Consider the following 18,568-nt stretch of genomic DNA (forward strand, 5'->3'; position numbering starts at 1 on the left):
GCCCGTTTTTATTAGCAAAGCTTGTCTAGACATCTTCCTGAAAGCCTCCAAGTCACCCTCTACCTCTGTCCCAACTGCCTAAAAATATTGAAATCTAGAATAAGAAATAATTTAGCCTTATTGCTCTTGGTTGTACCCAGAGGGTCCCTTGCACAAATGGAAGGGTTCACTGTGGAAGGGGACTAAGAGATCAGAGGCTCCCACCAACCGCTTTTCGATCTGCACAATCTCCACACCAATCCACAGAGTCCTCCACACACAGAGTGGATCGATTTAAATAATGGCGGTTCAAATCTTCAAGAAAAGTGCTGATGTAAAACAGATTTTCCACTTCATATATTTCCTCACCGATGGTGCAAATCTGGCTACTAAACCATGTTAAGTTACAATTAAGTTGAGTATCACTTGCATAATTTTATTCTTACAACCGACCTTGCATCTCTTTGCTGTACTGCATTAATTTTGCACATTCTACCTATGAAGGTCCGTATAGTTAAAGCTATGGTTTTCCCAGTAGTGATGTATGGAAGTGAGAGCTGGACCATAAAGAAGGCTGATCGCCGAAGAATTGATGCTTTTGAATTGTGGTGCTGGAGGAGACTCTTGAGAGTCCCATGGACTGCAAGAAGATCAAACCTATCCATTCTTAAGGAAATCAGCCCTGAGTGCTCCCTGGAAGGACAGATCGTGAAGCTGAGGCTCCAATACTTTGGCCACCTCATGAGAAGAGAAGAATCCTTGGAAAAGACCCTGATGTTGGGAAAGATTGAGGGCACTAGGAGAAGGGGACGTCAGAGGACAAGATGGTTGGACAGTGTTCTCGAAGCTACGAACATGAGTTTGACCAAACTGCGGGAGGCAGTGCAAGACAGGAGTGCCTGGCGTGCTATGGTCCATGGGGTCACGAAGAGTCGGACACGACTAAACGACTAAACAAACAAAAACAAACCTATGAAGGAACTGGGTTGTATCCAATGCTACCACTGTATGAGTGGAAAAGGCTTGTTGGGTACTCTATGGAAGTGTGAGGGGGGGCTGCAGGAGAAGGGAACTCCTATTGTGCAAGCAGAAATCTATTCATGAAGCATTGAATGCAACACATAGGGTTTTTTAAAATATTCCGATACAGCAGCCATGACAGTTTGAGAGATTAAATATGAGAATACAGGAATCTGTACGCTGAACAATGCTATTATCTTCTTTCCAATGCGTCTCTTTTACTCTGCTACCACAAATACAAAGCAGTAAGCAAAAAAGAAATGTCCATGACTGATATGTTGAAACAATACCTGATAGTTACTGGGAAGACTACATTTTTATGAGGTGAAAACAAAATACATAAGTAGAGGGTAAATATTCATAGATGTGAGATGAGAACTGAACAAACTGGTTCTTCGTTTACATAGAAAAGGCTTCTTTAACTCTGTTTGGTAAAATCAATTAGCCTCGTTCACACATAGCAATCAACCACCATTTAGGGTTCTGTGCACAAACTTCTGTGAGCTTAAACAAACTTCAACTGCAAAAAAGCAGACTTTGAATTATGCTTCCAAAACTGGTTTAACAAATTTGAGGATATTTTACACACCATAATTCCTGGTGTAACAAGCCAGCCCAGGAATTATGGAAAATGAAACTGAATTGTGGTTTATTCTTATTTGTAGCCATGTAGTAATAGAAGAGATGAGGGAGCACTTGAGTCTGAGGCTTCACTGGGGTTCACAGAGGCTGGTGTGTATAATGGTACATCGTGGTTTATTCATTATGTTAAAAATGGATCACTGATTCAGTTTAGAAATTAAATGTAGAGTTAACACATTGATATCCAGATTTAGCATTGCTAGTTATTATGAGAAATCTGAGTGTGGGGCACAAATAGGCATATGTGGACTCGTCCTCCACCCTGTCGTTCAATTTCAAGTCAGAAAATATTGGTCATATTAATTTTATTTTGGAGAAGTCATTGATATTGGTAGATATTGACACTCTTAAATTATATTCCTACTAGTGTATTTCAGCCCGTTCAATAATGGGCGCTAGAACATCCTGGGGTTCGGAGAAGCGCTTGCGCAGCGCTTCTCCGAACCCTGGGACCTGTCCTTGTTGTCGGCGGAAAGGGGACAGGAACGTAGGAGGAGAAAGCGCTCTCCCGCAGCCGCCGACAGCAAGGAGACATCCCGGGGTTCGGAGAAGCGCTTGCGCAGCGCTTCACCGAACCCTGGGACCTGTCCTTGTTGTCGGCGGCAGGAGGACAGGAACGTAGGAGGAGAAAGCGCTGCTTTTCCTCCTCCGTTCCTCTCCCGCAGCCGCCGACAGCAAGGAGACATCCCGGGGTTCGGAGAAGCGCTTGCGCAGCACTTCTCCGAACCCTGGGACCTGTCCTTGTTGTCGGCAGCAAGGGGACAGGAACGGAGGTCCTCCGTCCCTCTCCCCCAGCCACTGAAAGGAAGGAGACGCCCGGGGTTCGGAGAAGCGCTTGCGCAGCGCTTCTCCGAACCCTGGGACCTGCCCTTGTTGTCGGCGGCAAGGGGACAGGAACCGAGGAGGAGAAAGTGCTGCTTTCTCCGCCTTCCTTCCTCTCCCCCAGCCGCCGACAGGAAGTACGCGGGACACAAACGTCTACCTCGCCGCCGCTCCTCTCATGGGCCAGGGAGGGTTGTGAGGAGGAGGCCTCCGCCGGCCTCCACCCTCACTTCCCTGACGTGCCCTGCAGTGAGGCGGTGTCCGGCCGGGAGCGGCGGTTGGAGGAGGCAGAGGGGGGGAGTGCGCGCGTGCAGTGTCTGCTGTCCAATCCCTGTGTCCCTGGCGCACATGCGCAGTACCCCAGGGACACACGGGACAACTTGGACGCAGGGACACTTGGACTTTATTATATAGGATGGCATGGACACTAACAGATGGACAACAAAAGTGGATCCTGTGAGTTCTTATGGTGGCAAGGCTGAAAGGATTAAAAATCACCATCCATTAATCTGTGGCCTGAAGCTCTCATTGCCCTTTCTACACTTGAACACATGGCTTATAACAGGGGTCCCCAAACTACGGCCCCCGGGCCGGATGCGGCCCAATCGGCCTCCCAATCCGGCCCGCGACGACCCCCGCCGCCCGCTGCCGCCGCCCGCTCTTACGGCGCGCGGCGCGGCGACGATAAGGAAAATGGGCAAAAAATCGCCGAAAATCCATTTTGCGCATGCGTATGGGCCTCTCCCGACCCAGAAGAGGTCATTTCCGATGCACTTCCGGGTCGGGGGAGGCCCATACGCATGCGCACAAGCGATTTTCGGCGATTTCCCCCCCCCCCGCCCGTGTGTGTGTGCGCATGCGCACGGGCGCGCACTCCCCCGCCCTCCGGCCCGCTGCGCGCGCACTCCCCTGCCCTCCGGCCCGCCGCGCGGTCAGCGCGGCGGGCACCGGCCCACTGCGCGGTAAGTCTGGGGACCCCTGGCTTATAATCATGTTTAGATACTGTACCTATTTGAACGTATGGGCTTCTTCTATTAATGTATACATTTAAGACAGCATTGATAGATTATTCTTACTGTCTTTCCTGTCATATAAGCAAAACTTTAAGAAATTATAAAGATTTATTACATACACATAATAACATGCAATCTCACATAAACTCCCTTTGAAGTAATTTCTGGGAGAATTTCCCATCAAGAATGTTGAGAACTACCGGTAAGTGTGAGAATTATACACCTTTGGTAATGTAGCTGACATCCTTAGTAAAAACCAATAACCACAACTGTGCACCCCTTTCCCATATGATTATATGTGCATAACAGTGAAGTATTGTGGTAGGCTTATACATTTTGATTCAAATCATTAGAGCACAACTCAATATTTATTTCACAAAAGAGCTGTGAAGTTTAAAATCTATTTGTACAGGAAACAGCTGATTTGATAAAACTTTTAAAAGAAAAGGGTTGTATTCAATACTACATTTCTATTCCATAAAGAATGTTGGTATCTACTACCGGTATCTACACATAGATAATCTAATACATCACTGGAAAGCAGAAAAATATTTTTTCCTTCTTTATGGCACTCTGTAAAGTGTTTTCAGGTTAATAATGTAAGGCAATGCAAGACTGAAGGAAATAAAAAAAAACCAGCTTGTTATAAAAATAATAATAAAGGCATTTTTCTATGGAGAATTGCAACATAGTCATAGACAACTGAGAAAACATGGAAGCCAACCAATAACTTGATTCTCTTGAAATTAAATTACCATATTTACTAGAATGTAATGCACACCTTTTGGCCAAACTATGACACAAAAATTAGGGCACACATTAGATTTGATGGTACATTTACATTCACCAGTAAATACTTTTTTAGTTTCAAGGTTTTGAAAATTGAGGTGTGCATTAGATTCGATTGTGCATTAGATCCATGTAAATATGGTAAATTTTTAGGGTTATTCACAGAAACAATTTCAGCAATGCCCCCAAATATTTTAAGCACTGAAACAATTTACCTCCTATTGTATCATAAAATGGCCAGTAATGGCAGATGATCCTCTGGTACCCCCAAAGAATGACTGTGATCATTCAGTGAAATACTTTGAGGATACAGTGGTACCTCTGGTTAAGAACTTAATTCGTTCTGGAGGTCCGTTCTTAACCTGAAACTGTTCTTAACCTGAAGCACCACTTTAGTTAATGGGGCCTCCTGCTGCCACCGCGCCACCGGAGCATGATTTCTGTTCTCATCCTGAGGTACTATTTCTGGGTTAGCGGAGTCTGTAACCTGAAGCATTTGTAACCTGAAGCGTTTGTAACCCAAGGTACCACTGTACAGTCATTCACCTCCAGACAGACTTTGACACCGACACATTGTATCAAATCTGGACTTCTATTTTTGTAACTCTAATGTAAACTTTATGAATTATGTTTCATATGCTGCAAGCTAAATTGTGTTTTGTTCATATATGTTTTAGAAAGTAATAAAATATAATTTGAAAAAGTTAAAAACAACTATTTAAAGCATTAAAAAAACCTATAATCGGTGACAAACTAAAAATAGATTCAAACACACATTAGCATTCTACATCCCTGAGTAGGTTTGTTTAAACTGGTGTCAATAGACAGGTAGTTCCAAAGTCTAGGTGTTGTCACACTAAAACACTGATTTATTGCAAATGTGGAATGAATATTATGTGGCACCTTGTAACAGTGCCAATTCTCAAAGGTAAACTAGTCCCAAGCTGTTAAGGGTTTTATATACTAATAGTCACACCTTGAACTTGGTCCAGTAGCAAATCAGGAACCAGTATAAGTCTCTGAGCACAGATGTTCTATTCTAAAAAGATCTCACTACTGTCAGCAAACGTGCTCCAGGATTCTGCCCTAACAGCAGCTTTCAGATCAAGCACAAGGGAAGTCCTACATAGAGTACACTGCAGAGAACCAGTCTTGAAGAATCAAATGCATGAACTACCGTGGCCAAGCTTTCCCAGTTCAGGAAGCGTTGTAGTTGTCATACCAACTGCAGTTGATTAAAGGCACTTTAGGCACTGATAAAAGGCGCTTCTAGCTTTTATTCCAAGACCAAAATAAAACAGGAGGAGGAAAATCATACATACAGTATTACATAATATTGTTCAAAATAAAAGAAGTGGCTGCTCATAGCAACTGATACTAGTGGACAGGAAATTAGAGAGCTAAGGTAAAGGAAACTACTATTAACTTTGTAGTTACCGCATATTGACAGACACAAAAGTAAGTCTGAAGTCACTTCTGCTACTTTCTAGACCAGGGGTCCCCAGACTTACTGGCGTTTGGGCCGGTTCCCACCGCGCCGATCGCGCGGCGGGCTTACTGGCGCGGCGGCGCGCTTCCAGGGTGGAAAAAGCGCTGAAAATCCGTTGTGCGCATGCGTATGGGCCTCCCCCGACCCGGAAGTGCACCAGAAATGACCTCTTCCGGGTCGGGAGAGGCCCATACGCATGCGCACAAAGGATTTTCGGCGCTTTTTTCCCGACCCGGAAGAGCGCTGCCGCGCTGCGCGCCGTAAGAGCGGGCGGCGGGGGTCGTCGCGGGCCGGATTGGCAGGCCAATTGGGCCGCATCCGGCCCCCGGGCCGTAGTCTGGGGACCCCTGTTCTAGACAGTATAAGTTGTTTAGTAACCATATTCATTCCGTTTGAAAGACTGCGGCAGTCTTCTTACTATATTCACTGTGGCAACTTGTGCTTTTTACAACAAGCACAGATGTTTTAACAACTATACAAAATGGAATGCAACTACAGCAGTCAGCTCAGATCAGCAGTGTATTCAGAAACCTGCTTTTTCCTCCTTAAGAACTAGGAGACATTCCCCAGCATTTTGGACCCACTTAGCACAATCAAGGATAATTCCTGAACCATACTTTATGTGTTATCCATAAATTATTGCTCTCTTATACACATACAGCAAATAAAGAAATATACTCAATCTGTTCGGTGAGCTTAATCAAGCATTAGCACTGTGATCTACTGGTTAACTTCAACTCACATTGTATAAAGGGGGAGAGGATGGTATGCCATTCTGAACAACTGGGTACATATCTATTTAACTAAAACACTTAATATCAAAACTCATAATCATTCTAAAATCACAGAAAATGTGGATGGGAGGAGAGGTTTAATTCATTATCAATATTTATTCATGAGTTACTTATCCCTCTCTTTCGCACAAATGTCACATATCACTTTAACTCCAGAAATGATTTAAGACTGCATAACTGTAGATGACCATTACACTTTGAATTCCCCACACTCCTGTGGAGCAAGACAGCACACAAATGTAATGGTGTCAGGACACAAGGAAACTATGGGAGATATGGGGCATCTGACACAAGGCTGTAATTCTCAGTGGCAGTCTGCCACGTTTCTTATACAGTTAAATTGTGTCCACCCTGGCACAATTGCACATATTTTCAGCCAGTCATGTTCTTCCATCCAAAGTCTTTTTTACTCTTCCACTTCTCCAGAAAGAAAACACCTGCTAAAAGCATCTCACATCTTAGAAATACTCCTACACTGTTTCGCACACACACGTTTTTTGCTGTAGGAAACAAGATTTTAGTTGCCATGTTTTCTACCATGTCCTATTTCTGAAAACAAACACATGAATGTGCATAACAAATGTTAAAACCTCAGCCACCAACAGCTAGTTAATTTTTTAAAAAAATTCATACAACATTTCTAAGAGATATGCAAAGATTAGCAAATCTCACAGGCATAGGACAGCTAGTGAGGTCTTACCCCTCTCATGGGCCTTTGTTTCCCTTGCTTGGAATATGAATAAGACCCTCAGTAATAAGAGTTTCGGCAACAATCTCAGATGTACTGGGGCCCTGGGCTCATATATGGCACTAGAGGACAAAACTAGCACTGCAATTTGTGTCCACAAGTTCGCAGAAAGATACCACACACAGTGTTGCTTTAGGGATTTACTCATACCATAAGATTGGTCACCATGCCCTGCATCAGTTTAATCCAAGAAAAACATTTTAATGTAAGGAATCTAAGCTTGGTTCAGATGTAATGTCAGGAATCCTGATCTATAATCCTGATTTGATGAACAAACACAAACCATGATATGCTAGTTTTTTAATTTATAAATTTATTTATAAATTGGTATTATACTGGTGGCCAGGAACTAGCAAGTCGCAATGTTACAGTACAGTACTCACTCCATTGTTTTAACAAATAAGTGGTCTCACTATTGTTTTTATTGTAAACTGACCTGGGATCATTTTTGATGAAGAGTTGTATTAATAAATACAGAAGGCATGTGAGCTGCATGATCAAGGTTTTAGGTTACGCAAATGCGTAACTTAAATAAGTTATATAAAGGCTCCATTTAGTTGCAGTTGTTTTATGATTTTCAAAATCAGAAAGTTGACTTAAATTGCTGATTTAAGCATCTCTCTTTTTTCCAGGGTAATTTAAATCATGATTTCAATCACCAGTTTAAACCAATCCACCCTGAGATATCCTTAATTCATGACAGAAAAAAATCTAGAAAGGAGAGGGTGGCAGAGATTCCAAAGGAAGGAAGGTTTTTTTTTCCAGTTGCAGGTTCAGTGAGAAAGGAGCAAAATGGGACGCAAACACTGGCTTAGCATTTTATTTTATTATATTTTACAAAATTTATATACCACTTGATTGCAAGAAAGCGCCTAAGCAGGGAACAAAACAAAATAAAAATAAAAATAAGATGATAAGAAAAGGAAAAGATCAATAACAATGAGACTATGAGCAGCTGCAGATGATAACTTCCCATCTCAGGGTTTGCATGCTCCATCTGCCAGCAACTCCAGTTTATTTACTTGGGATACTTGCATCCCACTTTATAGGCCCAAGATATTCTCAAAGCTTCTCATAAAATGTTTTCAGTGGTTTTTTTTTGAGAATCTGGTATAGGAACAGAAGTTCCTGAGGAAGCATTTCCTGCCTTTGACCTTAATTCTTCCCTGGTACCATACCAGCTAGCTGCTCTCCCCTTGAACATGAAAATTCTTCCCTCCCTTGCCAACCTCAACTATGCTTAGTCATAGGGCTAAAAACTAACATGAGCCATGGCTAACACTGCCCCCTACATAAATGAATTTTGTTGTAAACTATATAAAATGTTATTTGAGTCAAACCTGCACCCAAATCCCTATGAAGTTACGGTAAATTGGAGAGAGATCTACAGATAAGTACTTCTCTAGGCAGCTGGAAAGGTATATAAAATTCCCACAAATGACTTTAAGCATGAACCTTAAGTAGGGTTGCCATATGTCAGGGATTTCCCAGACATATCCAGAATTTTGCAGTCGTCAGTAGTGTCCGGGCAGAAATCGTTAAAATGTCTGGGAAAATCCGGATGTATGGCAGCCCATATCGGCAGTGCCCTTTTTTGTCACTTTCCATAAAAATACCTTAAAAACTGCTCAACAACTTTGCCAAAAGAAGCTCATCAACTTTTCTGTGTATTTTCACTGTTTGAAATATGGCAAGCCTACCTTAAGGAAAGTTCCCATAAAAGCTTTTATAGATGGTATCTAACATCACTGAAACCAAGTAGAAAATACCCAGGAACAAAGGACACTTGTTGGCACTGCCAAGCTGACAGAGCGGATCTCATCAATATATATTACAAGGCTGGCTAAACTATGATCCTCCAGGTGTTTTTGGTCTACAGCTTTCATCATCCCTGACCATTGGCCACAATGGCTGGGACAGATGGAATCCAACAGCATCTGGACAGCCACAGATTCCTCATTCCTGTTCTAACAGAAGAAAGGGATACTGTATAAAGTATAGAAAACAAACAGCAACATTTAGTTGGCAAACGGTTGGAGAGTATGGAAGTTGTAGTCTAACAACATTTGAATGCCATAGGTTAGCCACTCTCAATATATATTTGGTTTGTCCTAAAATAAATGCATCTTGGAAATCAGTTGTGGATCATATAGAATACATTACAGGCTATTAACTCCCAGTAGATCCCTTGCACATTCTCTTTGGTCACATAAATGAAACATATACCTGGTGATTATAATATCTATCAGTTATAATTGGGAAAAGGAGGGTACCTTTCAATTGCTATTGAAAATTTGGTGTTTCTAAGTACAATAAAGCTTACTAATTTTGTTAAATTATTTTGTATAATAATATTACAAGATGAGCCTACCTATTAAATTTGTATGCAGATGACCTGGCCATATTGGTTACAGACCCTTTTTTTAAAAAAAAGAAAGGAAGAAAGATATGAAATTACAAATGGTAGAGACAAGGTTATAGGAGGGGGGAAACACTAGTTGTTTATAAATAGTGTAATGAAGAAAAAGCTAAAAGAAGATTTAGAGAAGACATTTTACTCTACACTTTAGCAATCCTAACTGTCCTATTTTTGAAACTGCTCTTTCTCCAGCCAACAGAATCACAGGAATTGCTGTCAAGTCTGCATTCACATTATAGTCCATACATGTTTCTGGATGGAAAAAGTCAGGATTTCTCACGTGAAGTACGGAAGTACTGGCATGTGTGATATAGTCTTACGGTATTAGGATATATTCCTCAATGGCATCTGCTTCCCCAATGAAAAAAATCCCTTTCAGTTGCCTTTAAAAGAGAACTAATATGATTATACTAAAGTTTCACCAGCAGCAGCACAGTCTCATTAACTAACTAAGTGGCTATCCAATAGTTCTGATGTTGTCCATAATGATGCACCACATCTATTTAAATAGCACAAATACTTCACCACTAAGGTTAGGTGTCAGCATCCTTGTGGACCCATGAATTCATACTGGAATTGAAAGGAAAATATCAGCAGTATTTACAGTTACCTCTGTAAACCTAAAGCATCAAAACATCTAACCAACACATTTCATCCAGATTGATTCTTTATCAATACAATTACCACCCCAAACATTTAATTACTGGTATGTCAATTTAGAGCATTTTCATGATACATGCAGCACATCTAAATCCCACCAAGTTAAATAGGATTTCAGCCTTACTTTTTATCTGCAATGAAACACATCTGAATGCCGCAGCTTCAGTATAGGCAGCAAAGCAAAACTCTGTTTTAAAACTAAAATACATTATACACAATGTAGTTTTCATAGTATTTTGGATATCCAACTTAATTCAGTAGTCAATTTTTGAGGGGGGGGAAATAACCTTCTCAAACAGCTAGCCCATTTTCAACATCCAGTTACACAAGGCAGATGGTGACCCACCCCCATAAATCAACAGTAGTAAAAGTGCAAGTTCAGATCTGCTTGAAATACAGTGCACAACCAGAAACCTATTCTCATTCTAATAATATTCTTAGTGTTGTTTTCATATATTGGCGCATTGTCAGTAGCCAAACACATGGCAACTTGTTTTAGACTGCACACTGATGTTTTGACAAGTAAATAAGACACACAGTGAACAAAGATACAGAAGAACTATTAATAAGCAGGACATCCAGTAAAATTCAAAGTTATGTCTCTACAGTGGTTATAAAACAGAGATCTAAATAAACTGTTAAACACTTAGTGCAAAGGTATGCCAAACATTTCTCAGAACATTCTTAAAGCCTCAAAAGAATCAACCTTTTCTTCTAAATCAGGCCTAGGCTAAATATTTTATTTGGCTCCTCAAGATGGACATAGAAGTTGGGCATTAGCTCCAAATCAGTTCCTGGCTTCACATCAAACACTATCCTGTCATTTATCCAGTCAGTCAAAACAATGTTTCCATCTAAAACATTTAATGTTTACGTCTTGAAAACTGCTAATTGAATCCAGTTTTTCCAATCCAGTTTTCACAGTCTATACTATCAAATACCAAGATAATAAATGTGAAATAAATAAATACTACATATTGCTTACAGAATTAAACCAGGACAAGAGAAAATGTTGAAGCCAAGACAGAAGACCGCTAGCCTCATAAAATTTAAAAACACTGAAACTAGATATGTCAACATTCTTATAGTTAACTACTTCTAATCACACTCAAGGAAGAACTTTAGCTCAATACAGTATAGTTTTAGCATTTAGAAGTTCCTGAAGTATGTTTCATACCAAAATGGATTATCAAAACCACAAAGTACATGAGATTTAGCTATTCTAAAGCAAACCCTAGGAAAACTACTTTCAGCCACTCCTATACCATATATGCTTACTTAGATGTCCCACTGAGTTCAATATTAGTTGCCTTCAAATACTTAACAATATTTTTTCTATAGCAACTTTACTTATGCATTTAAAGCTTCCCTACCAAAAAGAATGTGATACATGACATGCACATTTAAAGTTAGCCAAAATACAGAATATTTAATCTTAATAGTATCAAGTGTTTTTGTCTGCTTATTTTTGTTTATTTATTTATTGAATTTATATACTGCACAATACCCGGAGGTCTCAGAGCAGTTCACAGAACAAAATCAAAATATAAAACCACAAAATATATAATCAAAATAATAACAACCCAGTAACACAAAAAACCCCACATTTTAAAAGGTCATAGGATGTCTGCTTGCTGTCTATAATTTTACAATTACCTATATTTTTTCTAATACTTAAGTATTGTAATGTACTTCCCCTGAGGCAAGCTTCTATAGTTCCAAAATTACAAATTGAGAGCATTGAGAGCATTAGAAAATGTGCAAGGAGAAGGGACAGTCGTAATGACTACCTTGTTGGTTTAAAAAGATTGTAAAGCACGTCTTTGGTAAATCCAGTCTTTGTTGAACTTCACTGTTCCTTCTCCAGAGCAGCAGCAATACCGGCTGCAAAACAGTCCTTCAGCCAATTTTTAGACCAAGGATGTTGCGCTCCACAAAGTGCATTTGCCTAAACTTCTTTCTGCAGCTTTACTTGATTTCTTTTACTCTGCATATGATGCTGGACATCATATGGTCCATAAAGAAGGTTGATTGCCGAAGAATTGATGCTTTTGAATTATGGTGCTGGAGGAGACTCTTGAGAGTCCTGTGGACTGCAAGAAGATCAAACCTATCCATTCTGAAGGAAATCAGCCCTGAGTGCTCACTGGAAGGACAGAACCTGAAGCTGAGGCTCCAATACTTTGGCCACATCATGAGAAGAGAAGACTCCCTGGAGAAGACCCTGATGTTGGGAAAGATTGAGGGCACAAGGAGAAGGGGATGACAGAGGACAAGATGGTTGGACAGTGTTCTCAAAGCGACTAACATGAGTTTGATCAAACTGTGGGAGGCAGTGGAAGACAGGAGTGCCTGGCGTGCTCTAGTCCATGGGGTAACAAAGAGTCGGACACGACTAAACAACAACAACAAATGATGCTGGACTACATTGGGCTTTGCTGGCTGGGGTTGATGGGAGTGTAAGTCCAACAACATGTGCAGGGCCACAACACCCCCCCCCCCATTTAGAACCTATAAATATACATATATCAACTTTGGAAATTTCCCAATTACAACCTCTGCCAGGCTGGGGACAGGCCTGCTTTTATTAATGATTTACAACCATCAGCGGGTGGCACTGTGGGTTAAACCACAGAGCCTAGGGCTTGCCAATCAGAAGGTCAGTGGTTCGAATCCCCGCAACGGGGTGAGCTCCCATTGCTCAGTCCCAGCTCCTGCCAACCTAGCAGTTCGAAAGCACCTCAAAGTGCAAGTAGATAAATAGGCACCGCTACAGCGGGAAGGTAAACGGCGTTTCCGTGTGCTGCTCTGGTTTGCCAGAAGCGGCTTTGTCATGCTGGCCACATGACCTGGAAGATGTACGCCGGATCCCTCGGCCAATAACGTGAGATGAGCGCCCCAACCCCAGAGTCGGTCCCTTTCAACCATCATAGTAGTGCTATCTGAAAACAATCTTGCCCTGAGGGGAGATGCAATCTAACTTTCATATAAAATTAATCCAGGGCATACATATGTGTGTTTTTTAGTTTTAATTTATGCTTACTGTTTTAATATTTTATCTAAGCTATTTCACAAGGTTTACCTGAAAAGCTGTATACAGTATAAAGAAAAGGCTTTGCCCAAGGTTCCCATTTAAAAAGAAAAGAAGAGATTTTTTTACTCTAACAAACAAGCATGGATGCTAAACCCTAATATGTGAGGTGGAAATAGAAACTGAAGTAGGAGTCCTCAAAGACAACTGCCTCAAAACATTTCCCACTCAAGGCATCTGAAGATTTTCAAAGATGTGCTATTAAGGTTAAGGCAGAGAATATGAGGAGAAATTATTTTGAGGAGATATGGAAGGTATTCGTAGAATTTGTGCAGTTAAAATGGAAAGGGGTCAAACCATTGCAAGAGGTGTTGAAATTTTGGGAGGCTGGATAGCTACGATGGAATGGTTTCGGGGATGGGGTGGCACATTTTTTATTACTTTGTAAAAATTAATAATAGTAATAGTAACAGTAATAAACTTGAAAAAATATGATTTTCAAAGCTTAAAAGCAAGTTTTTGCTCTGCGCTATGGTAGCATAAGCATCAAAACAGAACCACAGCTATTGCACATTCCAGTCAAACCAGCTTGTTCCAAAAACCCTTTCCTTCCATCTCCAGATTTCTTTAGAGACCCAAACACATTAGAAACAAATAAAATACCCAAAAGGTTCATGCTCTTGCCCTCTCCATCTCATCAAGGCACAACCTTACACACAACCTTCCTTTGCGGAAGTGGATTTCCAGCAGGGCGAAAACAAGGGCGCAAAGCGGTAGAGACTCATTCAAGTTTAAGCTGCCAGAGGAAAAGGAACAAACTCTGTCTAACCCTCCCCCCCCCCGCTTCACAACTTACACTTAAACCCACGTCCCAAAGCGGCCTCACATCCTAACGAACCGGTTGAGCAATCCAGATCCTGGAGAGATAGAGAAAGAAAAACCTCTCACGATGCTCGAGCCCTGGAGTTTCAGACGGGCTTTTCGGAGGAGCCCGACGCTTTGCAGGATGCGTCCCTTCAGGCCGTCCTGCGGTGTGTGCAGCAACCGTTGCACCTGGAAGCTCACACCCCTCGGCAAACTCTTCAACCCCCCACCCACCCACGATAGCTGAGATCGCGGGGTGGGAGCGTGGGGTGAAGAGCTTACTTTTCTCTCGAGGCCTGGAAGCTTCCTAGAGAGCTCACATCCACAGGGCAGCGGGGAAAACAGCTCGCTCCTCGAGGCTCCCGGCCAGTGGGTTGAAACACAAACACACACAAACACCTCACGTTTCCCTTATTATTATTTTTGAAAATAAACTGCGAAATTATCTCTCCTTTCCTCAACAAACCTGGGGCCCTTTTCTCTCCCCACCCCCACCGCCCTATTCAGCGTCCCGCAACTTCCGAACGGCTTCTCCACATACCCGAATTATAGCCCCCTCGCAACACCCTTCTTTCCCCACACAACGCCTTTCTTCTCGGGTGGCTCTTCAATTGTCAAAGCCGACCCGCTTTCCGTCCCCTCACCCCACCCCACAAGGCAAACAAGGCCCCTCGGGCCTCTCTCTCCTCCTCGTAACGTGTGTATCGGGAGCGAAGCGTGCGCGCCGCCTGCCCGCCCCGCCGCGCGCAACGGCTCCTCTCACCTGTCAGTCGCAGCTTGACGGGCCCGTTCCTCCTCGCCCCTTGGTTGGACATGACCCCCGGGAATCCCTCCCGAGAGCCCGGCAGTAACCCTCCTTCCCTGCCGCCGGGGACGGGGCGGCGCGGGAGGGAAAGGGAAAAAGAGAGAGCCTCTAATGGAGTCGGGCTGGACGCGCCTCACGACGCCGAAAGGAGAAAAGCCCGGATGTGCCCACTGTCGCCATGAGCGTCAGGAGGCGGAGGCGCAGCCGCCTTGCCCTTCCCTTCCCGCCCGAGGCTGAGGCGGCGAGTACAACAAAGCGGCAGACGGGGGAGAAGCCTGAGGGGGGAGCGGGCGGGCGGCGGAGTCGCTCGCGCCAAGGCCGGCCGGCCGCTTCGCTCTCCTCCCCGCCCCCTCTCCGCCTCAGGCCCAGTTCCTCACAGGCCTCGCCTCCTCGTGGAGGAGCAGCTGTAACGACAGGGCCCCCCCCCCTTTCAAGGCGGCGGCGGCGAGGCGTCGCGGGCGGCCCTTCGGTGAAAGGCCCCCTCGTTCTGGAGCCTCCGGAGGCCGCGCGGAAGAACATCGACGGGGGCCCGACCCCCAGCGCGCTTTGCGAGAACTCCAGGCACGGCCAGCTCCGTGGTGCCGGTGGTCCAACAAAAGAAGCTTAAAGACTCTTCTCAAAAAATGTAATATAAACGCCCACAATGGGGAAACAATCTGCCAGCGCTCCACTTGGAGAGCAGAAGCTTACTAGAAAAGCTGGGCCTGTCGTTTGACATCCCCAAAAAAGCCAAAACGCTGCACCAACAAGCCCTCTGCAGTGCCACAAACCCGACTCAACTGTGGTGTAATGTTGGAAAGTGTTGATTGCTTCTTCTACCTTTCCACAAGGGCCGGCAAGCACAGTTTTGTCCTGAGGGAAGCGCAGAGTGTTCGCAGGGAAACCAAAATGCTTGTTTACAAAGCTATGGTGCTACCAAGCTTACTGTATGCTTGGACAACTTATAAATGCCAGTTCCTCAAAAGATTCCATCAACGGTGTCTCAAAAAAAAGATTACTTATCACTTGGGAAGACAGGGGAACTAATGTCAGGGTACCGGAAGAAGCAAAGATCACCAGGGTCGAAGCAACGATTCTTTAACATCAACTTCGTTGGACTGGTCGTGTCGTTCAGATGCCTGATTATTGTCTTCTAGAGCAACTACTATATATTCCTACGTATAAGACTACTTTTTAACCCAGGAAAATCTTCTCTAAATTCGGGGGTCGTCTTATACACCGGGTCGTTTTATACGCTGGAATATACGGTACTCTATTCCGAACTTAAAAATGGAAAGCGTAATGCTGGTGGTCAACAAAAGAGGTTTACAGACGCTCTCAAGGCAAATCTTTAAAAATGTATAAACATCAACTATTGAGAAACACTGGCATGCAAGTGTTCCAATTGGAGAACATCCAGAATTGGCCTCCACTTACGGACACACTGTTAAGACTGTGTTCATGGAAAGCAATCTTGCTTGGCTACAAGTGATCACCAAAGGAAGAAGAAGCAGTTTCAGGCACCACAGCTCCAAAGCTTTTGCTTTCTTGGTTTATCACCACCACAAGTTCTTCACACCGGGCTTCAGCAAAGAGTTTTTACCTCTGTCTTCAGTATGTTGTATTTTATTTTATTGCTATGGCTAATGGCTGATGCAAATAAAGATTCCCCTGAATTCCAAAGCTTTTGATGCACTTTTAACAAATCAGTCAGGTGTCCACAGAATTGCAGGATTTCTGGCACCTAGGAAAAACACCCCCAAAGCAGAAAAACACCCCCAAAGCATAATATGTCCCCCTCCATGTTTGACGGTGGGGATGGTGTTCTTGGGGTCGTAGGCACCATTCCTCTTCCAAACATGGTGAGTTGAGTTGATGGCAAAGAGCTCGATTTTGGTCTCGTCTGACCACAACACTTTCACCCAGTTCTCCTCTGGGTCATTCAGATGTGCATTGACAAACTGCAGATGGGCCTGTACATGTGCTGTATTGAGCAAGGTGACCTTGTGGGCTCTGTAAGATCTCAGTCCTTCACGGCGTAGTGTGTTACCAACTGTTTTCATGGTGACTATGGTCCCAGCTGCCCTGAGATCATTGACAAGTTCCCCTCATGTAGTTCTGGGCTGCTTCATCACTGTTCTCCTGATCATTGCAACTCATCTTGTGATGAGATCTTGCATGGAGTCCCAGACCAAGGGAGGTTGACAGTTAGTTTATGTTTCTTCCGTTTGTGAATTATTGCACCAACTGTTGTCACCTTCTCACCAAGCTGCTTGGCAATAGTCTTGTAGCCCAGTCCGGCCTTGTGCAGGTCTACAATCTTGTCCCTGACATCCTTGGATAGCTCTTTAGTCTTGGTCATGGTGGCTGCTTTGGAATCTGCTGGGTTGATGGCTTCTGTTGACATGGTTTTTTGCGCAGGTACTGTAACGAGCTGGGATTACAGGTAAGACCTCTCCCTTACAGCAGGTGCTTCTAACCTCAGCTCGTTACATACAGTGAAGATACCAGATAGCCTGACACCTGGCTGGTTGATAGGGGATCAAATACTTATTGGGATCTGTTGCCCGAGGCCTCACCTCATGGGTGAGCTAGCCATGGTACCAGGTTTAACCCTTCTCTAGTTAGATCTCAGAGCTGATAAGGCAAGCAGGGTGGGTGTGGGGAGACATTTTGCTCCCTTTCTTCCCCAACTTCCAGTTTGGGTAGGCCAGTCATGCCAAACAGAGGAAAATGCTTTCCTGGGATCCAAGGCAAATACATGAGAAAACAGAATATCCAGCTTGCCTGTCTCTCTCCAGAGATTGGTGTAGCCTTCTTTTAACTGCCAAACCCCCACCTAAACACACCTGTAGCATGAACGAAGTCAATCCAGGGGCACTTGAAGGGAACATTTCCTTTGAGGCTTGCAGAAATGTACCCAAGAGCCCAACACCAATTTCAAGAAGTCTATTTTGAATGAAAACCCCTTCATGGATCACTGCGTTGTCGTGGCGAAGGCAGTGAATGAAAAGAAAGGAGGACAAAGGTAAAGGCAGAATTGTACTTTAAAAAGGGAGGAAATGTTTCAGTTCCTTTGAAGACGATCCTATTGCAGCTACCGGTGCTTACAGGCAGATTTCTGAACTTCTGTAGCAGATGATCATTTGGGGGATTTGAGGGACAAATGACTGTTTGGAAACAGTCATTTAAATTAAGAGTTTCTGACCTAGGTGAGTTGATTGACAAGTCTTGTGTCTAGTCAAGCAGGAGTCAGTTGCAGAAATGTTTTTTGACACCTCTTAGAAGCAGAAAGATGGGAAAGATTACAGTGTTAACTACCTCCCATTACTCCATTTCCTTTGCTAGGCAGAACCTATTCAGTATATTCAAGAAGAAATCTGACCTCCTGTTTGGAGGGAATGAAGAATGAGATCTTAAAGTGACAGGTTAGTATAAATCAAGCTTTTGTTACACCCTCTGGCCGTTGAAATAAACAGTCCTATGCTAGATGGACCAGTTAGCTGCTCTGCTT

At 43.4% G+C, this 18,568-nt stretch overlaps 1 protein-coding gene across 1 annotated transcript in view; it reads right to left on the reverse strand.

Moving 5' to 3' along the window:
• Positions 1 to 15,752, reverse strand: part of SMURF2 (SMAD specific E3 ubiquitin protein ligase 2) — a 69,002-nt gene extending 53,250 nt beyond the window's left edge. Inside the window, exon 1 of the mRNA XM_035103986.3 lies at positions 15,034 to 15,752. Within this exon, the coding sequence (XP_034959877.1) occupies positions 15,034 to 15,085 (52 nt within the window). The 5' untranslated portion in view covers positions 15,086 to 15,752. The remainder of the gene's footprint in view (positions 1 to 15,033) is intronic.
• Between the last annotated feature and the right edge of the window lie 2,816 nt (positions 15,753 to 18,568).

The sequence above is a fragment of the Zootoca vivipara genome, chromosome 2 (genome assembly GCF_965207765.1).
Source record: "Zootoca vivipara chromosome 2, rZooViv2.hap1.1, whole genome shotgun sequence".
NCBI lineage: Eukaryota > Metazoa > Chordata > Lepidosauria > Squamata > Lacertidae > Zootoca > Zootoca vivipara.